The sequence below is a fragment of the Phyllobates terribilis genome, unplaced genomic scaffold (assembly GCF_046119375.1).
Source record: "Phyllobates terribilis strain yellow unplaced genomic scaffold, ASM4611937v1 Scaffold_8__6_contigs__length_399053987, whole genome shotgun sequence".
In the NCBI taxonomy this organism is placed as follows: domain Eukaryota; kingdom Metazoa; phylum Chordata; class Amphibia; order Anura; family Dendrobatidae; genus Phyllobates; species Phyllobates terribilis.
The window spans coordinates 111,792,870-111,820,417 of NW_027362768.1; the positions used below are offsets into that span (position 1 = coordinate 111,792,870).

Sequence of the window (27,548 nt, forward strand, 5' to 3'; positions counted from 1 at the left end):
CATTTTTTTTCTCTTTCCCGCATTTACAGTGGGGAGGTGCAATCTGTCAGCCTATCAGCAGCGCACACACGGAGCGAAGTGCTTTTTTTCACACAAGCAAGGGCATGTGTCATTGGCAGTGTATGTCACATGTCCTTGCCCTATAAGACCAAGCCATTTTCCCCGTCGCCACCATTTTCTCACTGCTGCAGCTGCGTGTTAGACGGCACCGCAGTTGCTGTGTGCGCTATACCTTGTTAATTTCAAGCCAATTTTCGCACAAATCTACAGATAGCTTGGGAGTAGGGAATAGTTGTGATTGCAGTCCTTTTAAGGACTAGGTTACAGCATTTCCTACGACTTTTATCAGGCAGGTCTGTGCTCTTAAATAGATAGATTGTGGGAGTAAAGACTAATTGTAATTGCAGTCCTTTTCAGGACTAGGTTACATCAGTTCCTATCAGTTTTTTGCCAGGCAGGTCTGTGCCAGTGCTGTGCAAGTTTTTTTCACAGCATTTGGCTGAATCTAGCAAAGCTAATCCTTTTTGGCCTATTGCAGAGTGTGTTAGTCAGTGGAGTAGCCTATCTGTGTTGCAAGATATACCACCTGTGTATAGAATACCAATTTTTTTACTGCACCTAGTGAAGTAAAATATTTTGGGCATAGCATCATTCTATTAGTCCATCTATACTGACCTCCATCAGGTTGCAAATTGAATATAATTTTTTTCTGCATCTAGCTCTGAAAAAAATATTTGGGCTTCTAGCAGTGTGTGGGAATTGTTCTATTAGTCCATCTATACTGACCTCCATCAGGTTGCAAACTGAATATAATTTTTTTCTGCATCTAGCTCTGAAAAAATATTTGGCTTTCTAGCAGTGTGTGGGACTTTCTCTATTAGTCCATCTATACTGACCTCCATCAGGTTGCAAATTAAAAATAATTTTTATATGCATCTAGCTCTGAAAAAATATTTGGCCTTCTAGCAGTGTGTGGGACTTTCTCTATTAGTCCATCTATACTGACCTCCATCAGGTTGCAAATTAAAAATAATTTTTTGTCTGCATCTACCTCTGAAAAAATATTTGGCCTTCTAGCAGTGTGTGGGACTTTCTCTATTAGTCCATCTATACTGACCTCCATCAGGCTGCAAATTAAAAATAATTTTTATCCGCATCTACCTCTGAAAAAATATTTGGCCTTCTAGCTGTGTGTGGGACTTGATCTATTAGTCCATCTATACTGACCTCCATCAGGTTGCAAACTGAATATAATTTTTTTCTGCATCTAGCTCTGAAAAAATATTTGGCCTTCTAGCAGTGTGTGGGACTTTCTCTATTAGTCCATCTATACTGACCTCCATCAGGTTGCAAATTAAAAATAATTTATATCTGCATCTAGCTCTGAAAAAATATTTGGCCTTCTAGCAGTGTGTGGGACTTTCTCTATTAGTCCATCTATACTGACCTCCATCAGGTTGAAAATTAAAAATAATTTTTTGTCCGCATCTAGCTCTGAAAAAATATTTGGCCTTCTAGCAGTGTGTGGGACTTTCTTTATTAGTCCATCTATACTGACCTCCATCAGGTTGCAAACTGAATATATTTTTTTTCTGCATCTACCTCTGAAAAAATATTGGGCTTCTAGCTGTGTGTGGGACTTGTTCTATTAATCCATCTATACAGACCTCCATCAGGTTGCAAACTGAATATAATTTTTTTCTGCATCTACCTCTGAAAAAATATTTGGGCTTCTAGCTGTGTGTGGGACTTGTTCTATTAATCCATCTATACAGACCTCCATCAGGTTGCAAACTGAATATAATTTTTTTTTGCATCTACCTCTGAAAAAATATTTGGGCTTCTAGCTGTGTGTGGGACTTGTTCTATTAGTCCATCTATACTGACCTCCATCAGGTTGCAAACTGAATATATTTTTTTTCTGCATCTAGCTCTGAAAAAATATTTGGCCTTCTAGCAGTGTGTGGGACTTTCTCTATTAGTCCATCTATACTGACCTCCATCAGGTTGCAAATTAAAAATAATTTTTATCTGCATCTAGCTCTGAAAAAATATTTGGCCTTCTAACAGTGTGTGGGACTTTCTCTATTAGTCCATCTATATTGACCTCCATCAGGTTGCAAATTAAAAATAATTTTTTGTCTGCATCTAGCTCTGAAAAAATATTTGGCCTTCTAGCAGTGTGTGGGACTTTCTCTATTAGTCCATCTATACTGACCTCCATCAGGTTGCAAATTCAAAATAATTTTTTGTCTGCATCTAGCTCTGAAAAATATTTGGCCTTCTAGCAGTGTGTGGGACTTTCTCTATTAGTCCATCTATACTGACCTCCATCAGGCTGCAAATTAAAAATAATTTTTATCTGCATCTACCTCTGAAAAAATATTTGGCCTTCTAGCTGTGTGTGGGACTTGTTCTATTAGTCCATCTATACTGACCTCCATCAGGTTGCAAACTGAATATAATTTTTTTCTGCATCTAGCTCTGAAAAATATTTGGCCTTCTAGCAGCGTGTGGGACTTTCTCTATTAGTCCATCTATACTGACCTCCATCAGATTGCAAATTAAAAATAATTTATATCTGCATCTAGTTCTGAAAAAATATTTGGCCTTCTAGCAGTGTGTGGGACTTTCTCTATTAGTCCATCTATACTGACCTCCATCAGGTTGCAAATTAAAAATAATGTTTTGTCTGCATCTAGCTCTGAAAAAATATTTGGGCTTCTAGCTGTGTGTAGGACTTGTTCTATTAGTCCATCTATACTGACCTCCATCAGGTTGCAAACTGAATACAATTTTTTTCTGCATCTACCTCTGAAAAAATATTTGGGCTTCTAGCTGTGTGTGGGACTTGTTCTATTAGTCCATCTATACTGACCTCCATCAGGTTGCAAATTGAATATAATTTATTTCTGCATCTAACCCAGCCAATAGTTTTGGCCTAATACCACAGTTTGGCCACTCAGCTCTGCTCGGTTCCCATCCATTGTTTTTTTGTGCAAACAACTCCAGAGTTGTGAATTAGTTAACCACCAAAATGAGTGGAAAAAGGCCTGCTGCTGGTGGAAAGGGGAATAGGCGTGTTGGGAAGGTGAAAAAAGGTTGTGTCCGTGGGGTAGGTGTTAAAGCAACAGTAACATCTGCAGAAGAAAGACCATCTTCCAGCCAAACTAAAATGTCTACTTCTTTTAGCGGACAATGTGATAAGATCCCTTTCTTACGGCCACGCCAATCGCTACAAATTCCAGATGAGGCACAAAAACAGCAGGTGCTTCAACGGATATCAAGTGCTCCTTTAAGTGGGCTCTCCTCCACATCAACTTCAACATCACAAATACTCCAGTCCTCAAAGGTGTCACCCCAATCGCACTTGCTTCCTCACAGCTCCCAAATCTCCAGCTGCCCGTCTGAGTATGTGGTAGAACAGATGGTTGAGTCTGCAGAGCTGTTTACTCATACTATAGCCTGGGAATCAGAGGTCGACTCCAGCGCTTCTGTGAATCCAGACGAGGAAATTATCTGCACTGATGCCCAGAATCTTTATGAGTCGGATCCAGGACCAGACGCAGAAGGTTCTGACCATAATGTAGACCCTCATTCCCAAACTGTAACTCCTGTTGGTGGAGACAATGAGGAAGACGATGATGAGACTCAAATACCTGATTGGAGCGACAACTTTAGTTTTTTGTCAGGGCAGGAACAGGTTGGCTCTGAGGACGACGGGTGTGATAACGCACAGGGTGATGATGATGAGGTTGGAGATCCCACTTACTGTCAACCCACAGTCAGCCAAGAGATGAGGTCAGCAGAGAAGGTGGAGGAAGATGCTAGTGACGACGAGGTCAGGTTGCGCCTTCCTGGACAGAGACGTAGTACTGGAAGCACGTCAACAACTGCATCCTCAAACACAACTCTGCCTTTCACCACAAGTCGTGGTGGCTCTACAGGTCGCATGGGTGCTAAGCCTTGCATAGCCTGGGCATTTTTTCAGATCGATAAAGATGACCCAACTCGTGTTATCTGTAACATTTGTCAGCAAAAGCTAAGTAGAGGCCAAAAAATACATAGTTTGAGTACTTCATGCATGAACCGGCACATGGACATGAAGCATAAGTTGCAGTGGGAAGCTCAGTGTGCTACAACGCGGCCTAGCCGGCCGGGCCAACCACCGTCTGCCATATCTTGTGCATCCGCGGCCTCTTCATCCTCTGTGACTGGGGGGACAGCAGTCACACCTGTTTTGGGGCGCAGACCTGCCACCTCTTTACCCGCAACAGCCAGCGTGATTGGCAGGTCATCATTTTCTTTGGAGGTGGTAACACCAGCTGGTGTTGAGCGCTGTCCGACATCGATAGCACCACCTTTGGATCAAGGCAACCTAACATGTCCGCCTGCATCTTCCTCACAGACCGGCAGTTTGCCGGGGACACCCTTATCAACCCCGTCTAAGCACAATAGCCAGCCCTCGGTCCCTCAGATGTGGACAAGTAAAAGACCATTTCCTCCTAGCCATGAGAAAGCTAAGAGGTTGAATTTCACCATCTGCAAGCTCTTGGCTACAGAAATGCTGCCTTTCCGCCTGGTGGACACAGAGGATTTTCGAGACCTTATGTCCGTCGCAGTGCCCCAGTACCAGATGCCCAGTCGGCACTACTTCTCAAAGAAAGGTGTGCCTGCGCTCCACCAGCATGTCGCACACAACATCACCGCTTCTTTGAGAAACTCTGTGTGTGACAGGGTGCATTTCACCACAGACACTTGGACGAGTAGGCATGGACAGGGGCGTTACATGTCGCTGACTGGGCACTGGGTAACTATGGTGACAGCAGGACAAGGGGCTGCTGTCCAAGTCTTGACGTCCCCACGAGTTGTGCGTCAATCCTCTTTATGTCAAAGTTCCTCCACTGCTTCTGCCTCCTCAACCTCCTCTCAGTCTTCCACCTGCACCCAAAGCCTGTCTGGTCATGCCACAAGCTTTCTAACTGCGCAGAAGGGATCCTGCACACCTCCTTACTATGCTGGCAGTAGGGCTCAACGTCATCAGGCGGTTTTTACTTTGAAATGTCTGGGAAATGTGAGTCACACAGCTGAGGAGTTGTGGTCAGCTCTGGAGAACCAATTTCATGAATGGTTGTCTCCACTGGACCTGAAACCAGGGAAGGCCGTGTGCGACAATGCTGCAAACCTGGGTGCGGCCCTTCGCCGGGGCAATGTCACACACGTGCCTTGTATGGCTCACGTGTTGAACCTGGTTGTCCAGCAATTTTTAGCCCACTATCCCAGACTAGATGGCCTTTTGCAGAGGTCACGGTCGCTGTGTGCTCACTTCCGCCGTTCGCATCCCGCAGCTCAGCGACTTACATCTCTACAGAAGTCGTTGGGCCTGCCACTTCACCGGCTAAAATGCGATGTGCCTACCCGGTGGAATTCAACTCTGCACATGTTGCAGCGACTGTGGCAGCACCGACAAGCCCTGGTGCAATACGTTCTGACGTATAGCCTGGGCCAACGAGATCCAGAGGTGGGGAAAATCACGCTGGAGGAGTGGTCTCAGATCAGGGACCTATGCATCCTTCTGCACAGTTTTGAAATGGCGACGAAGATGTTTAGTGCTGACGATGCCATTATCAGCATGACTATTCCAGTGATTTACATGCTGGAGCACATGTTAAACAGAATTCGGAGTCAGGTGGTGGCACAAGAGGAGGTGGAGGAAGTAGAGGAGGAGGAGTTGTATGCGGAAGGGCTAACATCTGCAAGGTCCAGACGGTCGGCAGCACCAAGGCGGCAGGCATGTGAGGGTGGGGGAGATGTTTGTACCAGGGCGCATGGTAGCAGCCAAACTAGTGAGTAAGGTGCAGGAGCCCAGGAAGAAGTGGAGGACAAACTGATGGAAGACTCATCAGATGAGGGAGACCTTGATCACATTTCTGTTGTGCGAGGTTGGGGGGAGAGGACAGAGGAAGGAAGCATGATTGTTACCTCGCCACCAACACAACAGGGACTTGGTGCTCCTGGTTGCGCAACACACATGAGTGCCTTCTTGCTGCACTACCTGCAACATGACCCTCGAATTGTGAGAATTAGAAATAATCCTGACTACTGGGTTGTCACACTGTTAGATCCCCGGTACAAAAGTAAATTTGCAGAAATTATTCCTGCCATAGAAAGGGATGCACGCATGCAGGAGTATCAGCAGAGACTGTTGCAGAATCTTACATGTGCTTTTCCACAAAACACCAGTGGTGCACGTAGTGAATAGTGTTGAGCCACCCCCGTAGTGTTCGGGTTCGGTTCGGTTCGTCGAACACCGGGATGTTCGAGGAACTGTTCGTCGAACTGTTCGTCGAACACCTTAGAACACCGTCGAACACCGTTAAAACCAATGGCAGGCAAACAAAAACACATAGAAACACATAGAAAACACCTGCAAAGGTGTCCAAAAGCTGACAAACTGCTCAGAAGACACTCTCTTTAAAAAAGCCGGCCGGCAAATTCAGCAGCGGCATACACCGGTACCCGACAATTTAGACAAGAAGGAATAGAGCATCACACATAGATTAGATAGATAGAAACATGTCAGTCACACATATAAGAAGCACAGTGAAAGTGTTGGTTACTGCACTTGTCCTTTAGTGTAAAGGATTTATTAAAAAAAATATTAGTGTTTTCATGCACCGTCTCTTTAAAAAAGCCGGCCGGCAATTCAGCATCTGTACCCGACAATTTAGAACAGAAAGAATAGAGCTTCACACATAGATTAGATAGATAGAAACATGTCAGTCACATATATAATAAGTACAGTGATAGTGTTGCTTACTGTACTTGTCATTTAGTGTAAAGGATTTATTTAAAAAAATAATAGTGTTTTCATGCACTGTCTCTTTAAAAAAGCCGGCCGGCAATTCAGCAGCGGTACCCGACAATTTAGAACAGAAAGATAGAGCATCACACATAGATTAGATAGATAGAAACATGTCAGTCACATATATATGAAGTACAGTGATAGTGTTGGTTACTGTACTTGTCATTTAGTATTAAAATAAAGGATTTATTATTAAAAAAATTGGCGTGGGGTTCCCCTTAATTTTAGGCTCTAGCGGAGGTTAAGCAGACGGCTGGGGCAGATGTTTGAAGCCTGGGAAGGGGGTAATACCCACGGAGCTTCCCAGGCTACTAATATCAGCCCCCAGCTGAATACATAGCCTTTACTAGCTATTAAAATGGGGGACCCCCCAAAAAAAATGACGTGGGGTCCCCCCTAATTTAATAGCTAGCAAAGGCTAGGCAGACAGCTGGGAGCTGATATTAATAGCCCAGGAAGGGAGCCATGAATATTGGCCCCCTCCCAGGCTAGAAACACCAGCCGTCAGCCGCCCCAGAAATGGCGCATTCATAGGATGCGCCAATTCTGGCACTTAGCCTCGCTCTTCCACGCTGCCCTGGTGCGGTGGCAGGGGGTAATAGGGTTGGGGTTGATGTCAGCTTATAATGCCAGCTGACATCAAGCCCAGGTTAGTAATGGAGAGGCGTCTATAAGACACCCCCATTACTAACCCCATAGTCAAAGTTAAAAAAACCACAAACACCCAGAATAAAGTCCTTTAATTGAAATAAAGACACAATCCTTTATTGTTCTAAATTAAACCATACTTACCATCACGCCCATTCCAGCTGAAGCCAACGATCTCCTGCAATAAAAGAAAAATAATAAAGCAACCTCATCCTTACCTTTCCATGGTTCCCACGACAGCTTCAGCTCTGCTACATCGAGATGACAGGCTGGACCGCAGCAGAACGCTGCCATCCAGCCTGTCATCCCGCAGACACTGAGAAGCGCAGGCTTGCTTGCGCTGCTCAGCGTCTCTCTGTGACGACATCTAGATGAGCCGAGTTCATGTCCAATGAACTCGGCTCACCTCATTCACGTCACTGACAGCGTGGGAAAATTCTCACGCTGAAGCGCTGATTGCAGGAGAATTTTCCCACGCTGTCAGTGACGTGCAGGAGGTGAGCTGAGTTCATTGGACATGAGCTCACCTCATGCACATCACTGACAGCGTGGGAGAATTCTCCTGCACTCAGCACTTCAGCGTGAGAATTTTCCCACGCTGTCAGTGACGTGCATGAGGTGAGCCGAGTTCATTGGACATGACCTCGGCTCATCTGGATGCCGTCACAGCGAGACAGTGAGGAGCGCAAGCATGCCTGCGCTTCTCAGTGTCTGCGGGATGACAGACTGGATGGCAGCGTTCTGCTGTGGTCCAGCCAGTCATCTCGATGTAGCAGAGCTGAAGCTGTCGTGGGAACCATGGAAAGGTAAGGATGAGGTTGGTTTATTATTTTTCTTTTATTGCAGGAGATCGTTGGCTTCAGCTGGAATGGGTGTGATGGTAAGTATGGTTTAATTTAGAACAATAAAGAATTGTGTCTTTATTTCAATTAAAGGACTTTATTCTGGGTGTTGTGTTTTTTTTAAATACTTTACTAGAAATTCATGGCGGTCATGTCTAATACTGGCGTGACCCCATGAATTTTGGGCTTGGGGCCAGCTGATAATACCAAGCGGCCCTAACCCCTTTATTACCCAGTGAGCCACCGCACCAGGGCCCTGGATGAGTTGGGTACAGCGCCAGAAGATGGCGCTTCTATGAACGCGCCATTTTCCGGGGTGGCTGCGGACTGCAATTTGTAGCGGGGGGGGGCCCAGAAAGCTTGGGCCTCCCTGCGCTGCAGATTCCAGCCCCCAGCTGCCTAGTTGTACCTGGCTGGACACAAAAATAGGGCGAAGCCCCACGTACTTTTTTTTTAATTATTTCATGAAATTCATGAAATAATTAAGAAAAAAAGGGCTTCCCTATATTGTTGTGTCCGGCCAGGTACAAATAGGCAGCTGGTGGATGGGGGCAGCCCGTTCCTGCCTGCTGTACCTGGCTGGACACTAATATAGTGCGAAGCCCCACTTCAATTTTTTTAAATTATTTCAGGAAATTCATGAAATAATTTAAAAAAAATTGACGTGGGGCTTCGCACTATATTTGTGTCCAGCCAGGTACAGCAGGCAGGAACGGGCTGCCCCCAACCACCAGCTGCCTATTTGTACCTGGCCGGACACAGCAATATAGGGAAGCCCTTTTTTTCTTAATTATTTCATGAAATAATTTAAAGAAAATTGACGTGGGGCTTCGCCCTGTTTTTGTGTCCAGCCAGGTACAACTAGGCAGCTGGGGGCTGGAATCCGCAGCGCAGGGAGGCCCAAGCTTTCTGGGCCACCCCCGCTGCAAATTGCAGTCCGCAGCCACCCCGGAAAATGGCGCGTTCATAGAAGCGCCATCTTCTGGCGCTGTACCCAACTCATCCAGGGCCCTGATGCGGTGGCTCACTGGGTAATAAAGGGGTTAGGGCCAGCTTGGCATTATCAGCTGGCCCTAAGCCCGAAATTCATGGGGTCACGCCAATATTAGACATGACCACCATGAATTTCTAGTAAAGTATTTAAAAAAAACACAACACCCAGAAAAAAGTTCTTTAATTGAAATAAACACACAATTCTTTATTGTTCTAAATTAAACCATACTTACCATCACGCCCATTCCAGCTGAAGCCAACAATCTCCTGAAATAAAAGAAAAATAATAAAGCAACATCATCCTTACCTTTCCATGGTTCCCATGACAGCTTCAGCTCTGCTACATCGAGATGACAGGCTGGACCGCAGCAGAACGCTGCCATCCAGCCTGTCATCCCGCAGACACTGAGAAGCGCAGGCTTGCTTGCGCTCCACAGTGTCTCTCTGTGAGGGCATCCAGATGAGCCGAGTTATTGTCCAATGAACTCGGTTCACCTCATGCACGTCACTGACAGCGTGGGAAAATTCTCCTGCACTCAGCGCTTCAGCGTGGGAGAATTCTCACACTGAAGCGCTGAGTGCAGGAGAATTCTCCCACGCTGTCAGTGACGTGCAGGAGGTGAGCTGAGTTCATTGGACATGAGCTCACCTTATGCACGTCACTGACAGCGTGGGAAAATTCTCCTGCACTCAGCGCTTCAGCGTGGGAGAATTCTCACGCTGAAGTGCTGAGTGCAGGAGAATTCTCCCACGCTGTCAGTGACGTGCAGGAGGTGAGCTGAGTTCATTGGACATGAGCTCACCTTATGCACGTCACTGACAGCGTGGGAGAATTCTCCTGCACTCACCGCTTCAGCGTGAGAATTTTCCCACGCTGTCAGTGACGTGCATGAGGTGAGCCGAGTTCATTGGACATGAACTCGGCTCATCTGGATGTCGTCACAGAGAGACGCTGAGCAGCGCAAGCAAGCCTGCGCTTCTCAGTGTCTGCGGGATGACAGGCTGGATGGCAGCGTTCTGCTGCGGTCCAGCCTGTCATCTCGATGTAGCAGAGCTGAAGCTGTCGTAGGAACCATGGAAAGGTAAGGATGAGGTTGCTTTATTATTTTTCTTTTATTGCAGGAGATCGTTGGCTTCAGCTGGAATGGGCGTGACGGTAAGTATGGTTTAATTTAGAACAATAAAGGATTGTGTCTTTATTTCAATTAAAGGACTTTATTCTGGGTGTTTGTGTTTTTTTTAACTTTGACTATGGGGTTAGTAATGGGGGTGTCTTATAGACGCCTCTCCATTACTAACCTGGGCTTGATGTCAGCTGGCATTATAAGCTGACATCAACCCCAACCCTATTACCCCACTGCCACCGCACCAGGGCAGCGTGGAAGAGCGAGGCTAAGTGCCATAATTGGCGCATCCTATGAATGCGCCATTTCTGGGGCGGCTGACGGCTGGTGTTTCTAGCCTGGGAGGGGGCCAATATTCATGGCTCCCTTCCTGGGCTATTAATATCAGCCCCCAGCTGTCTGCCTAGCCTTTGCTAGCTATTAAATTAGGGGGGACCCCACGTCATTTTTTTTGGGGGGTCCCCCATTTTAATAGCTAGTAAAGGCTATGTATTCAGCTGGGGGCTGATATTAGTAGCCTGGGAAGCTCCGTGGGTATTACCCCCTTCCCAGGCTTCAAACATCTGCCCCAGCCGTCTGCTTAACCTCCGCTAGAGCCTAAAATTAAGGGGAACCCCACGCCAATTTTTTTAATAATAAATCCTTTATTTTAATACTAAATGACAAGTACAGTAACCAACACTATCACTGTACTTCATATATATGTGACTGACATGTTTCTATCTATCTAATCTATGTGTAATGCTCTATCTTTCTGTTCTAAATTGTCGGGTACCGCTGCTGAATTGCCGGCGGCTTTTTTTAAAGAGACAGTGCATGAAAACACTATTATTTTTTTAAATAAATCCTTTACACTAAATGACAAGTACAGTAAGCAACACTATCACTGTACTTATTATATATGTGACTGACATGTTTCTATCTATCTAATCTATGTGTGAAGCTCTATTCTTTCTGTTCTAAATTGTCGGGTACCGCTGCTGAATTGCCGGCCGGCTTTTTTAAAGAGACGGTGCATGAAAACACTATTATTTTTTGTGATAAATCCTTTACGCTAAATGACAAGTACAGTAAGCAGCACTTTCACTGTACTTCGTATATATGTGGCTGACATGTTTCTATCTATCTAATCTATGTGTGAACCTCTATTCTTTCGGTTCTAAATTGTCGGGTACCGGTGTATGCCGCTGCTGAATTGCCGGCTTTTCATGTTTCACTGTTGGCACTGTTCCCATCGATTTGGGCAATCACTGTAATGCCACAACCACCATGGCTGTGGCATTACAGTGAGTGGCAGACAATCCCTGCATGATTGGTGCTCTATATAGCGCCAGACATGCAGGACACGCTTTTGGTGCACGAACAGTTATCGAACATAACCTCCAACAGCCGAATTTTTTGCAAATCGTTCGGGTTCGTCGAACAACTCGAACACCGCCCAAAACAGCTCGAATTTGAGATTTGACAAGTCGAACACCGCTCATCTCTAGTAGTGAATCTCACAGTTCCAACTTGCCAACCGTGGGACCGTCAAGTGTTCAGCACTCAAACCGTAACAGAACCACAGTATCTGCTGGTAACATAAATTTTGCGGAATCATTTCACCACTTTTTTAGCCCATCCTTTGCAAGGCCACAGGAGACAAGAAGTCTGACACATAGTCAACGCCTAGAGACGATGGTACAGGAGTATCTCCAAGTAAACATTGAAGCCATGACTGTGTCACTGGACCCTTGCTCTTTTTGGGCTTCCAATCTGGATAAATGGCCGGAGCTAGCCACTTACGCCTTGGAGATCTTGTCATGCCCCGCAGCCAGCGTTCTGTCTGAACGTGTGTTCAGCGCTGCTGGTGGTGTGCTGACAGATAAGCGCACGCGGCTCTCCACTGATAATGTAGACAGACTCACGTTCATAAAGATGAACAAATCATGGATCCGAAATGACTTTTCTACCCCTGTGTCATCCTGGGGAGAGTAAAAGCGTGATGATTGGTTAAAATCACCCTACCAACCGTTTTAAGCTTCCAAATTACTAATCATGTTTATCTGTATCTTGGCTGGAAAATAATTTGGGCTTTGTAGCAGTGTGCAGCACTGATTCTATTAGGCCATCTATAATAAGCTCCACCAGATTTAAAATTACTAATCATGTTTATTTGTATCTTGACTGGAAAATAATTTGGGCTTTGTAGCAGTGTGCAGCACTGATCCTATTAGGCCATCTATACTAAGCTCCACCAGATTTAAAATTAATAATAATTTTTAGCTGCATCTAGCCCGGAAAATAATTTTGGGGCTCCGAGATGCGCAAGACACATAAGTGCCTTCTTGCTGCACTACCTGCAACATGACCCTCATATTGTCAGAATTCTAAGTAATCATGACTACTGGGTTGCCACACTCTTAGATCCCCCAAACTTTTCGATCAACCTTTTCATTTTAATAAAGAACAAAAAAATGGTCATTTTTGAAATTATAAGCATTAGCAGGTTATTAGAAACTGAAGTCAAACAGTTTTCAACTCAAAACTTTATTCTAGGTGATGTTACATTTTCACATAGGACCCCTTGTTCGAAAGGAGCTTCTGAACTCTCTCGTCCATTGAATTTGTCAGGTTTTGGATGGTTTCTGCTTCAATTGTTTTGCATGAGGACAGAATACCCTCCCAGAGCTGTTGCTTAGATGTGAACTGCCTCCCGCCATCATAGACACTCCTTTTGATGATGCTCCAGAGGTTCTGAATGGGGTAGAGGTCAAGGGAGCATGGGGGTCACACCATAAGTTTGTCCCCTTTTATGCCCATATCAGCCAGAGATGCAGATGTTTTATGTGCAGCATGAGATGGTGCATTATCATGCAAAAAAATGATCTTGCTGTGAAATACACGGTTCTTCTTCTTGAACCATGGCAGGAAGTGCTGTTTGAGAAAATCCACATACATTATGGAGTTCATCTTTAGCGCCTTCAGGGATCCTAAAGGGGCCGACAATCTCTCTCCCCATGATTCCAGCCCAAAACATTACTCCACCTCCTCCTTGTTGGCGCTGTAGCCGTGTTTGCGTGGGGTGTCCATCAACCAGCCATCCTCCACTCCATCCATCTGGACCATCGAGCGCTGCACGGCACTCATCCGTGAACAAAACAGTTTTGAAATCAGTCTTCATGTAATGTTTGGCCCACTGGAGCCGTTTCTGCTTGTGTGAAGTGGATAGAGGAGGTCGACAGGATGGCGTATGCACAGCTGCAAACCTCTGAAGGACCCTGCATCTTGTTGTTCGGGGGACGTTGGAGGCACCAGCAGCTTCAAAAACTTGTCTGCTGCTATGACAAGGCTTTTTTGCCGCTGCTCTTTTAACCTGACGTAATTGCCTGTAGGAAAGAGTCCTCAATTTGCCCTTATCAGCACGCCCTTATCAGCTACATACTTCTTGATTGCCAAGACACTTCATCCTGATCATCGCACAATGTTGATTGTAGTCATGCCTTGACCTAAACACTCCACAATTTGTTGCTTCTCAGCAGCCGACACATCCTTTTTCTTTCCCATTTTGGCAGAAAATGTAGGCTGCTTAATAATGTGAGACAGCCTTCTTAAGTAGTCTTGCCTTTCATTGGACACACCTGCCAAACTAATTAGCACAGGTGTCTGCAATTGCTTACAGTGATATAAAGAGCCCTGACACACATCACCATCAATGAGTTTAACTGACAAACAAACAAATTCTTCCCTTATCACTCCTAAACACTTTTTGCATAATAATTTGGAACACAGTGTACATGTGCTTTTCCACAAAACACCAGTGGTTCACGTAGTGAATCTTACAGTTCTAACTTGCCAACCGTGGTCTGTATGGAGTTGTTCAATAAAGGGCCCAAAATTAAGATAACATAGATGGGAGAGGTCTCTATGAATAGGAATTCCTAAGTATTTGATACCCTGTGAGGGCCAGGCAAAGGGAAAGTTGGACTGGATGGAATCCTATATGGATTTGGGGAGGGAGACATCGAGGGCCTCAGACTTCGCTGCATTGATTTTAAAATTTGACCATGTAACAAAGTGATCTATTTCAGCCATAACAGCATGGATGGATATATGTGATTGAGTGATATATACTAGGACATCATCAGCAAATAGAGAGCACTTGTAATCGGTGCCTCCCACCTCAATCCACCTAATATTGGGGTTATGGCGAATTGATGAGAGCAGGTGCTCCGTCACTAGGATGTATAAGAGAGGGGACAGAGGACATCCCTGCCTTGTCCCATTGGTGATTGTGAAAGGTGATGAAAATGTTCTGATGCACCCCCTGGGCCTTGGGACACCCGGAGCCGGACCCTTTTTGGTGGATGCTGGTGGTTGTAGTCTTCGTGGCGGCGACCCGGTTCCGTGGCTCAGGGTGGTCAAACCAGTGGCGGAACTATTTATGTGGTTTTGATGTTTAAATGTCCGACTACGCCACCCGTGGATTGCGGTCAGAGTGAACCGCCGCTGCAGGGCAGACCGCTGAGGCTGGTGTTGTGGGTGCAGCAGAGCGTAGCATAACTCCCCACGGGAGGAGTATAGCCTCAGGGCAGTGTATGCGGAGGATGGGGGCGATGGTGCAGGGCAGCAGCAGTAACGACACGGAGTCAGTGATGCAGTCCAGGGCCTTTACTCACAGTTCTTATTATCCAGACCACGTCTGCAGGTAACGGCTGCCCACGTCGTACTGTGCTCATCAGGTGAGGGGCTCAGACAACTCCCAGATAACTTTGGAGTGCTTCACAGGACCCCCTTTGTGTGTCCTTTGTCTGGCCTTTCTTACCAACCCTTCTGTCCGGCTGCCTCGGGCCTCCTCTTGGTAAACTTCGCGCCAGTTTCCCTGACCCTATGTGGTGCCTTCCTAGCGGGTGTAGCGAGGGGCTGCGCCACATAAAATGTCACAGCCTCCGGTTTCTAGCTGAGGGTCGTTTCGTTCCTCCACTAGTTTCGGGGACCGGTCTCCCCCTTTGGCCTGACCCCTCCACGCAGGTGGATTCGGGCGTGCGGTGGCGACTCGCCCGTCCGCACCCCTGGGATCCCTTCATTCCTCGTTCCTGGAGCCTTCTCTGCTCCTCTTCCTTCCTTCTCCCTCTTCCAGGCCTGGGCCTCTGTTACTAGGCCCCCCTCCGGAGCAGAGCTCATGCAGAGCCCCTGCTCCCTACCACTTCTGCTCAGACTTCTCTGCACTGAACTAAGATGGTGCCCACCTTTTATACTCCCTTCTCAATGCACCCAGGAACTGCTTCCTCCCTGCTCCTGCACTACAGGGTTCCCCTTCCTCAGTGTTCCCTCCCCCCACTCCAGCCAGGGACAGGGACTGTCGTGCCCATCTCAGAGGCATATTGGTCGCCCTGCCCCACGGCAATGTGGTGTAATGCATGCAGGTGTCGGGTCCTGATCCACACTCCATCCTTACCTGAGAGTGAGATATCACACCTCTGGTTGAGGTGCAATACCTCTGTAGCAACCGAGCCCTCAGGGTGCTACAGTTCCATTTATCTTCAGCCTAGGTGACGTATTGTGATACAGGGCCGTGATTTTGGCTATAAAAGGGTCCCCTAGACCCCTACCCCAAGCTTTTTAAGAGAATCATATATGACGTGCCAGGAGACTCTATGGAATGCTTTCTCAGCATCCAACGAGAGTATCTAATTACAAATTTTTAACTGCATCTAGCCCAGGAAATACTTTGTGCCTAGTAGCAGTGTCTGCTAGTCAGCGGATTATCCCGGCTGTTAAGCAAGCTACACCACCTGTAGTTTGGACACTTAATTTTTTCAAAGGAAATGCTTCAGGACCACGGGATACTCAGTGAAGAGCATCAGGAGGCACCCCATGGCATAGGGGCTGGGACTGGCAGTAGGATGCCTTGCAGTGGACAGCCGAGCTCGATCTTTATAAAAGCTTTTTAACTGCAGCAGCTTTAGTGGACGCAACTGGAGCTGGAATTATGCGGCTGCTGGCATGAGACTTGCCCTCCAATAGATCCTTGTAAATGGATTTAAAGTGTATTCATTCAAATTAGAGAGACAATTTAAATTAAAAAGCTTAGAGCTGCCTCCACCACAGGGGGGCTCGCTCGACCCACCAGCGGACAGGCACCAGTATTGGGAGAGGGGGGCTGGCCGTCAGGGTTCACCGCGGCTCTGGCACAAACCCGGCGACACGGAGGTGGCACGGGCAGGAGAGGACTGAATGTGTCGGCTTCTCACTTTTTGGATTTTAGAAGGGCATGACATGCCTATATCTGTGTCTCCCCCTCCTTTTACTCCTCCACCTCTTTTCTTTTCGCATGACTATATGTACTTGTCACTTTTCCATGTGTTAGTTGTGTCTTCTGAGCAGTTTGTCAGCTTTTGGACACCTTTGAAGGTGTTTTCTATGTGTTTCTATGTGTTTTTGTTTGCCTGCCATTGGTTTTAACGGTGTTCGAAGGTGTTCGACGAACAGTTCGACGAACAGTTCGGCGAACACACGGGTGTTCGATGAACCGAACCGAACTCGAACACTACGGGGGTGGCTCAACACTAGTGATGTGCTCCAGAAGCATCCAGCAGCTAGAGGGGTTAACATAGTCATAGGAGAAGGGGAGTGTTTTAGCAGACTTCCAAGGGGTTTGTGGGGAAGTTGTTTAAAGTCTGCCTGGAGCCAAAGAGAAAGGTGGTGTGTGTGTTCTGTATTTCAGAGAAGTACCCCTGCAAGTGAAAAGGATTCAAGTCAGGAGTGAAGCTAACCACGGGTCAGGTACAGTTCCTGAACCAGCAGTGCAGAGTATTGTCGGGCATAAAGATAAGGACTGGAAGAAATGGTGTCACAGGGATCATCTCCCTCAGCAAACCCTCCTCCCCTCCTCCATCTCACTGTACTGTAAAGAATGCTTTGTTCATTAATGTGCCTTGGCATTATAACTGTGCTGTCCTGTACTACAGAGAAGACTGTGAACTGCTGTGCTGCTAAGGAAACTGAACTGTTTGTCACTGGAGCCTGTTGCTCATAAGACTTAACTTGCACTGGCTGTGCGGCTTCTTATTTAATGCTACTGTTCTACCATATATGAGGACTCTTGTCAAGTGTGTCTGGTCAGCCATTAAAGCAACCTATGTGTCTGTGCCTGAGGGTCAATACCCCTGTGTGCCTGAGAGAAACTGCAGCACATGGTCTATGGTCGCCCTCAGTAACGGTTCCCCCAGGATTCCAAAGAATTCATGTAACCTGTCTCGCCCCTATCTGAACCTAGCGGCGTGCGTGTAACATAATCTATGAATGCAACATTGCCAACTTGTTGCAAGCTGAGTATACATCTAGATATAAAGAAAAAAACCTGACCTACTGTAGTATGAACATGAAAAATGGCTATTTTATATTTCAAATACATATTGAAATAAAATAGGAACTAGACATGTTAGCATTTGTAGGTATCTTACCTCAGTAGACTAGGGGTCATTAGTCAAGACATACTAAAACATAGCTTTTGTTTAAGTTTGATAACAGTCTGAGGTTTAATCTTTATTACTGAAGGGAATTAGCCTTTTGTATACTCTGTGTTTGCTAGAACCAGAGACAGACGATTGCACAAAATTGTAAATAAGACTACAGGTATATGGCTTAAGATGGAGAAGCTTATTGTAGTACTAAAAATATAAGTGGCTATCTGAAACCCATTATGATGTATCCAACCTTTAATTAATATTCTGATTATATATTCTGTGTTAAGGTATACTTTATCTGTGTATGTATCTCACTATTCTTAACACAATATGCTGTCTGGGACGAAAACCTTGTTCTGATTTATAACCCGGTGTAGGATTTGCTCTTATCATATGTAAACATTATGACAGAAGTAGAATGGTCCGTGAACAGGTCTTGTCCGGTATTGCTTATCTGTGATAGCTGGCCTCTGTCACGGGATTGGAATGTTGGACAACACCCTATGAACTTTCATGCTTATGTAATATTAGGTTGGGTAAGCCTTTTTCTAAAATGTATAAAGCTGTTTAAGAATTCAGTTATGGCAGAAGCACTGTGGACCTGTGAAGAGGACGCTCTTCACAGTGTAGGACCTAGGATGCATTCTTTGCCCATCGCTGAACGCTTCTCCAGCTGAAGTTTCCGGACAGATGATGTACATGCTACTAGGGAAATCTGTTTCTTCTTCTATCTAATAGTAAGTATGTAACCTTTATAAGTATTTAACCTTAGTAACCTTTAATCTACAAAAGTGTACGCAATATCATAATATCATACTATTCCTTTGATTCTGTAATTTTTCTTTCAAATTAACTGTTATAAATAAAATTGCATTATATTACAAGTGTTTGCCTTCTTTAAAGCCGTATCCGAACCTTATTACTAAAAACTTGGCAATACACCCACTCTGAAGAATGTGTCTACCAAAGTTTCTGCTCCATGTTTTTATCCTTTACAATAATCTTGCTTGCTTTAATTACTCAGTTTTACACCCACAAGTAATTAAAGTAACAGTCAGACCTCATTCAGATGACCTCATTGAGACGTCCGATTTTTCCACGTATAAGAAAAACAGACCGTCAACTTTCTGATGAGACTCTGATCAGAGTTTGATCAGAGTGTGGTCCGAGTATCATCCGATTTTCTCATACATGAAAAGATTAAAAAAAAATATAACTTCTCCATTTTATCCATTCTGACAGTCTGTCACAATCAGACCACACTCGCAGTTCATCCATGTGCGGTCTGATTTTTTTCACAAACTCATTGATTGCATTGCCAATTATGATCTGACCCTTGGAGCAAAATTGGACATGTCTCCACAATTTTTGACGGACCTCTCTGTCCGTGAAAAATCACGGACATATGAATGGCCACATAGACTATCACTGGTATGAATGCTATCTATGAAAAACACGCATGGCATTTGTATGTTAAAATTGGACATGTAAATTATGCCTTATAGTAACTAGTGATGAGCGAGCAGGCTCATTTAACCTTTTCGCCGAGCACGCTCGGGTGCTTTTCGAGTATCTTCGGCGTGCTCGTATATTAAGTTCGAGTCCCTGCGTCTGCGTGATTTTGGCTGTTAGTCAGTCTCAACACATGCAGAGATTGCCTGTTTGTTAGGGAGGCTGACTAACAGTCATAAATCATGCAGACGCAGGGACTCGAACTTAATATATGAGCACGCCGATGATGCTCGGAAAGCACCCGAGCATGCTTGATGAAAAGGTTAAACGAGCACGCTCGCTCATCACTAATAGTAACCATTCTGTTCTGTAAATGTGTAATTGGAAAATTGTTCTTGGGATCCAATTGTGCCAATGGTGTTGTTTTGATTTCCATTGCTTATTCTTCCCATTTTCACCTTCTTTCCATTTCTGAAACTTACAGAGCTCTGGACTCCAATGCAAAATCTATACCAGTACCTTCCACCTACTAGATGAACTACTTATCAGAGCTCAATCACATCTCCATTTTTCGCATACGTGTGATATCTGTCTTAAAATGGATCATTCATAGCACATGGTCGGGCACAGCCTTTTTCGCATGAAATGATAGCATTACCAAGTTTGGTCAGATTTGACTAGAACCATGATATTAATTAACACGGATACTCTCTGTGTTGCATCCATTGACTCTCTAGATGTGTAAGTTTAGCCTGACTGTAGAATCTGCTTGGTAGAGGGGCGTATGGACTCATTCCTTCACCCAAACCTGGGTGCAACTTCCAGCTGATCGATCAGTTCTGCTAATTTCCCTGTTAATGGTTTTTAATAATAAATCTGCTCTTTTACTTGGAAACCTGTGCTTGGTATTATAACCATGTAGGTGGGCGTCAAGCACGATAAACACATTTGTCTCCTAAAAAAAACATCTGTTCTCATGAATATTTTGATGTCCATATATGGCCGCCAGCTGGTTCTTTACCCTTTCATGTCGCATATTAATTTTTTGATGTTTTATTAATTTCAGTGAACAATCAGGCATCACTGGCTGAAGTGCTAGAGATGGAAGCATCCTTCACAGATGAATAAATGCAAGAAAAAGTTGTTTAGTCAGCACTGAAAGGTCTAGATAATTTTATAGGTAAGAACAACTAGAAAAAAAAAACAGGACATAAATTATGGTTACAAATATCTATGTTCTTTTTTATTTAATTAGGGATCAGCCTCTGTAAAGTTATGGATATTTTGTAACATCTGTGTTTGAACATGCTCCTCCTACCTCTGTCATTGTCACTAGTAATACTGTGGATGACGCTGGGCAATGGTAGGACATTTCGGTTTAACATTCGGATAGCATAGACCTATCCGAATTTTCCTTCCTCCAATTCATCTGTGTTTGGCAGTAGAGGGCTGGTTATTAGTGGATCCATGAGTGGGGTTCCTTATTATTTAAACCCCCACAGTCAGTCTCTGGCTACCAGTTACAGGTTATACTTTCACTGGTTCACTCCTGCTTCACTGCTCTCGCTCAGCCTATTTATTCACGTCCTTGGCCTCGGCTTGTGTTTTGGCTACTCAACTCAATTTTGTTCTTGATTTGGCATTCTGATTATTCTCTGCTAGTCAGCTTCATCGACCCTCAGCCACTGTGTGGACACAACCCAGGTGACCATGCGTAAGTCCAATTTCCTGAATAGGGTTTAAAGACCAAAGGCCTGGTTTCTCCTTGAACCTGCTAGATGGAATGGCTTAAATAAAGCTTACACATGAAAGCCCATTCAAGAACTGCAAGCCTTCCACTGATAGTGCTGCCTTACATCTTTATAATATACTCCATTACTTCATTTTGCTTCCTTCTATCTTTAACACCATGCTGAAAGTGCTGACTTGTTTGCCTAGTTCATGCTGTCTTAGGAGCTGATTTGAACTGCAGGTCTAGCAAAATCCATAGTCCTGTGTGAGCTCCTCTGCTCCCTTCCCACATGTTCAGATATTATTCCCTATCTGAGTAGATAAGCTCACAGTTGTATGGATCTTTGCTGGAGCTCAAATCAGTTCCTAACACAGCATAAACTAGGCAGACAAGCGAGCACTTTCTGTATGGTGTTAAAGACAGAAGGAAATAACATAAGGTAATCGAGTAAATTACAATGATTCATAACTTTACAAAGGCTGATCAATAATTACATTAAAAAATGTTTGGTTACTCTTTAAGTCTATCTTACCCCTCTTAGTCCAAAGAAAAGACAAAATCACTGAAGTCAATGAAATATTAGGCATCTTGTCACTACAACTCTGTTAACTATGTGGCATTATCCACCCTTTACACTTCTTGTACAGTACAGACCAAAAGTTTGGACGCACCTTCTCATTTAAAGATTTTTCTGTATTTTCATGACTATGAAAATTGTACATTCACACTGAAAGCATCAAAACTATGAATTAACACATGGGGAATTATATACTTAACCTTATATTCTAGGTTCTTCAAAGTAGCCACCTTTTGCTTTGATGACTGCTTTGCACACTCTTGGCATTCTCTTGATGAGCTTCAAGAGGTAGTCACCGGAAATGGTCTTCCAACAATCTTGAAGGAGCTCCCAGAGGTGCTTAGCACTTGTTGTCCCTTTTGCCTTCACTCTGCGGTCCAGCTCACCCCAAACCATCTCGATTGGGTTCAGGTCTGGTGACTGTGGAGGCCAGGTCATCTGGCGTAGCACCCCAATGTAATAGTGGGGAAGGGCGTAGCCTTCCCTTGGCACTGAGATAGTTAAAGGAAGTGTTCCTGAAGTCAGACCACTCTGAACTGTTGGTAGACCAAGCTAAGGGGTTAGCTTTAGTGGTCCAGTCAGTAGAGTAGAGGGGGAACTTAGTGCCCTGATCAAGCCTTGAGTGATATAGAGCTTGTTCCTGGCATAATTCCTTGTGGGCTGCAGTACCTGTAAACAGCCACAAGATGCCACTGTCCTGGGTGCAGATGTCAGGTTGAGTCTGCTAGCAGTGTTACAGACAGTGATGAGTTAATGCTGTGTGATGACAGCTCACTGAGGGTGGGCACATTAGGAAAATCTCTGTTTAGTTTCCAGAATCAGGAAGTGATTCTTGAGTAAGAGATAGGACAGTGAATTGTACGGGCAGCTAATATATGTGGCTGCTAGGGTAGACGGGAGCTCCATACCCTCAGACAGTGGGATCACCAGTGTGAAAGTCTCCCTACGCAAGAGCAAGAGTCCTGTTAGCCGGCCGGAGAAACTCATCAAAGGTAGCGAGGACCCGGGGCACTTCTAGTCTGCAGGAAGCAGAGGAAGATACATAGGACTCCAGGCTAAGACGTGGGGGAGAGATATCGGATCCAGATCACTGTTGGTATTGCGGAAGAGTCTCTTGGGCCAGAGATTAGAGTCACAGAGATGCTTCACTTAAAGAGGGAACCAGGGCTGAAGGAGTTGCCAGCGCCTGTGAGAGAGATGATACCCTGTCGGGCCTTATCCATTATATCTGCCTGTAAATATTGTATATATTCCTCTTCCCCAAGTAAAGTTCAAGTTCTGGTTAAGAACCTCTTGTCCTCTGAATTTATTGCTGCCCTGGTTCCAGAAAAGAAATGCCTGGAGACAGCCGCGATCGGATGGCTTGAAGTAAGTGAAGAGCATCACATATACAGCCACACTTCAGAGGGAGGACACGTATTGTCTGTATGGTGCCAGAGCGAGAGGGGGCCACAGGTTGCCCACGACTACCTCGCTGGGGCACCTAACACCATCACTCTCTTTCTGGGTGAAATAGCCCTTACACAGCCTGGAGGTGTGTTTGGGGTCATTGTCCTGTTGAAAAATAAATGATGGTCCAACTAAACACAAACCGGATGGAATAGCATGCCGCTGCAAGATGCTGTGGTAGCCATGCTGGTTCAGTATGCCTTCAATTTTGAATAAATCCCCAACAGTGTCACCAGCAAAGCACCCCCACACCATCACATCTCCATGCTTCACGGTGGGAACCAGGCATGTAGAGTCAATCCATTCACATTTTCTGCGTCGCACAAAGACACGGTGGTTGGAACCAAAGATCTCAAATTTGGACTCATCAGACCAAAGCACAGATTTCCACTGGTCTAATGTCCATTCCTTGTGTTCTTTAGCCCAAACAAGTCTCTTCGGCTTGTTGCCTATCCTTTGCAGTGGTTTCCTATCAGCTATTTTACCATGAAGGCCTGCTGCACAAAGTCTCCTCTTAACAGTTGTTGAAGAGATGTGTCTGCTGCCAGAACTCTGTGTGGCATTGACCTGATCTCTAATCTGAGCTGCTGTTAACCTGCAATTTCTGAGGCTGGAGACTCAGATAAACTTATCCTCAGAAGCAGATGTGACTCTTCGTCTTCCTTTCCTGGGCCGGTCCTCATGTGAGCCAATTTCTTTGTAGCGCTTGATGGTTTTTGCCACTGCACTTGGGGACAATTTCAAAGTTTTCCCATTTTTTCGCACTGACTGACCTTCATTTTTTAAAGTAATGATAGCCACTCGTTTTTCTTTACTTAGCTGCTTTATTCTTGCCATAATACAAATTCTAACAGTCTATTCAGTAGGACTATCAGCTGTGTATCCACCAGACTTCTGCACAACACAACTGATGGTCCCAACCCCATTTATAAGGTAATAAATGCCACTTATTAAACCTGACAAGGCACACCTGTGAAATGAAAACCATTTCCGGTGACTACCTCTTGAAACTCATCAAGAGAATGGTAAGAGTGTGCAAAGCAGTCATCAAAGCAAAAGGTGGCTACTTTGAAGAACCTAGAATATAAGACATATTTTCAGTTGTTTCACACTTTTTTGTTAAGTATATAATTCCACATGTGTTAATTCATAGTTTTGATGCATTCAGTGGGAATGTACAATTTTCATAGTCATGAAAATACAGAAAAATCTTTAAATGAGAAGGTGTGTCCAAACTTTTGGTCTGTACTGTACATTGCTCACCCACTTGGACAGGACTATAGTCAGTTACATTTATTGACATATATTCCGTGCACCACTCAATAGTTTGTGCTTACTGAGTACAACCCTCCACAAGGTTGTAAAGCTGAAATCAATTCCAAAAATCCAAGGCACTGAAGATTCTCCTTCACAAAAACTTTATTCACCCAAGTTTACACATAAGAAAAAAATCATGCAGAAAAAAAATGCAACGTTTAGGCCACGCTGGGCTTTTATCAAGCCGTTAAAATGGCATACATCGTTTTAATGGCTTGATAAAAGTCCTGCTAGACTGAAACGTTGTATGATTTTTCTCTTATGTGTACACTTGGTTGAATAAAGTTTTTGTGAAGGAGGATCTTCAGTGCCTTGGATTTTTGGAATGGACTATAGTCAATAGTTACACCCTAATGGGATGAATTGGACATAAATATTAGACCACAGTCAATTCTAAACAGTATCGGAACAGGATCACCCACAGAGCTTTGTTATAGGGTTTCAGGGGAATTAGAAGTTAGTGCTGTTCATTGTGCTTGAAAATGAAATATTGTTCATACAGTACATTCGACCTGTTGATATACAATACAACACACCCATCAAAACTTAGGTATGTAGTCAAGAGTGGCTGTATCCTGTAAAATGTGCATAGGCCATACATATAAAAAAAGAGACCATTAGGTTATTTTTTTCTGCTTTGATAAATGGACGGCCTCAAAAATGGAAATCAATAAATATTACAGTCTTAGTATTAAACGCCATAATAAATGAACAGATAATTTCTTTAAATACTATTTTTTCTCTTTAAAATTAACAAAGTAATGCGTTTCTGGCCCCTATTGTTAGTAAAGGCCTTTATTGATACTACAATAAACTCTTGAATACACTTGCATGACCAAACTATGGTACATTGGAGAATTCTTCTTACTTGGGCTTCATTAAGTTATGTCTTGTGATATTATTATTCTGTGTTATAAACATCATCCTTTGCTCCACCACTGATCTACTACTATGATGTGTAATATCTTGTGACAATGTAGGTAGCACACCTTTCACAGCTTTAGTAGGCCTGCGTTCCCAGTACTGGAAAGGATCATTTATTGGGTATAGAGTAAATAGATAGATAGATAGATAGATAGATAGATAGATAGATAGATAGATAGATAGATAGATAGATAGATAGATAGATAGCACTACAAGGCGGATGTTAATAAACCTTTAAGTCCTCCCTTTTTGTCCGACCAGGCCACATCACATGTGAGAACATGACATCAATGACAGTAAATGTGGCCTGTCACTGAACTCCCCAATACATAGCAATTACCGGGAAGTAATTATTGATGAATATTCCAGCACATTCAGCTTGGCCTTCAAAACAAGCAAACATGTATGACCTTCATTCATTCCCATATAACACCATATCTAATCTAGCTTCCAAGATTATGAATCCTAACTATCCTTCCATGTGATCATAGATATCTGTCATCTATATGGATACAGTATATGTGTGCATTATTTCGTAAAACCCAGACAAGTCAACACTATGTACAGTAACAAAAAAGGCTGAGTGCCAGGAAAAAAGAAAAAACACTAGGCACCAATAATGTACATATTCCAAAGCCAAATGTCTATTTCCATAAACAGTTTTACAATTACATTGAAAATGCATTAATCGTCTTAATCGACGGTGTACAGCCTTATGGCATATGTCAGCCTCTGATTGAGCAGGTGGAGGATGACATGTAACGTGGATCTATCAACAATAGGAAACATATGATGAAAATACATCTATACTGCAGGTTAACACACTATCTGCACATTTATTAGCAAAGCTTTACAATATCTATTGATCGTTAGTCTCTGCACATCACCTACATGGTGCCTAAAGACATGATGGTTTGGACAGTCTTCTGAAGAGGCAAACCATTCTACCCAATATGTAATCTCCAGCCTGTGACACACAGGCACATAGATGGCACATAGATGCAGATCTTCATTAACTCATTGCCTAGAAATGATGGAATAATTTCAAGCAAGGGAAAAAAAAATCCAATTTTAAAGACAGTAGGACCATGCATACAAGAACATGCAATGATAGCAATAGGGTCCACTTACCTCCACAAAATAAAAACACGGAAGCAAGGTGACGCTGTCTTTTGTCACCCTCATTTTTTGCCTTTCCTTCGCAGACATGTTTGTTTTTATCAGTCGTTCCCTCTCTTTCAGGCAGGCGGATTCAAAATGATTTTCCCTTTTGCAAACCTAAAGCTCAGTGTTGATGTACCATTCCCTAGTGCCACCTATGGAGTGTGCAGCATTTGCTTTTTTTTCCCCTTCTGTCTCTCCTCTCTCCCTCTAGCTCAGTCTCTCCTTCTCACCCCCTCCTCTCTCTCTCTCTTTCGTTCTCTCTTTTTTTTCCCCCTCTCCCTTGCAGCAATTCAAGTTCCCACACAGTCAGAGAAAATTATTCATTACGCCTTGCAGAAACAGTAATGGCTGCTATACAAAACCCCCTCTCCCCATAAGCTCCTATTCACTTTAGCATTAGAATTCACAGCTTATTGTCTATAGGTCTGACGTCAAAGGAGCCACAGAGAGCAAAGGAAGAAAATGCCCGGAGTTGTGTGTGCTAGGAGGTTATGGAGGATGCTCCAATCTGATCAATCCTTCCACCTAACAGATGATGCAGAAGGAGATGCCACTGAAAGCCGGAGGGACTTACTTAGCGGTCAAGAGAATTTCATTTAACCCTTTTATTAGTTAGTCATGTGCTCTTCATATTCGGGGGTTTTCTTCTATAATTGATTATCTCCCTTTCAGATTGGAAACTGCGCAGACACTTGCTAATCATCATTTTGGGAAAATGTTTATTATCTATATGAAAAATTAAAGATTGATAGATGAAGAGATAGATTGTAGCTATCTATGGATGTAACTATCACCACATTTTTCACACGACACACAATATAATAGGGGCTCCAGAGCAGAATAAAACTTTTTAATTTTTTTTTTTAATTTCTCCTCTTCCTTGCGAAGATATTAGCAATCAAAGTATTTGGCACGTAATGAGTTAACGTTAGTTAAGCCCAAGTGGGTGTTATCAGATAGATATCACTGGGGGTGTGCACTTCTTCTCCCTGTATGAGTTACTATCTGATGAC

The 27,548-nt window shown here is 44.1% G+C and overlaps 1 protein-coding gene across 1 annotated transcript in view; it reads right to left on the reverse strand.

Moving 5' to 3' along the window:
• Window positions 1-27,080, reverse strand: part of PLPPR4 (phospholipid phosphatase related 4) — a 182,666-nt gene extending 155,586 nt beyond the window's left edge. Inside the window, exon 1 of the mRNA XM_073643229.1 lies at window positions 26,503-27,080. Within this exon, the coding sequence (XP_073499330.1) occupies window positions 26,503-26,580 (78 nt within the window). The 5' untranslated portion in view covers window positions 26,581-27,080. The remainder of the gene's footprint in view (window positions 1-26,502) is intronic.
• Between the last annotated feature and the right edge of the window lie 468 nt (window positions 27,081-27,548).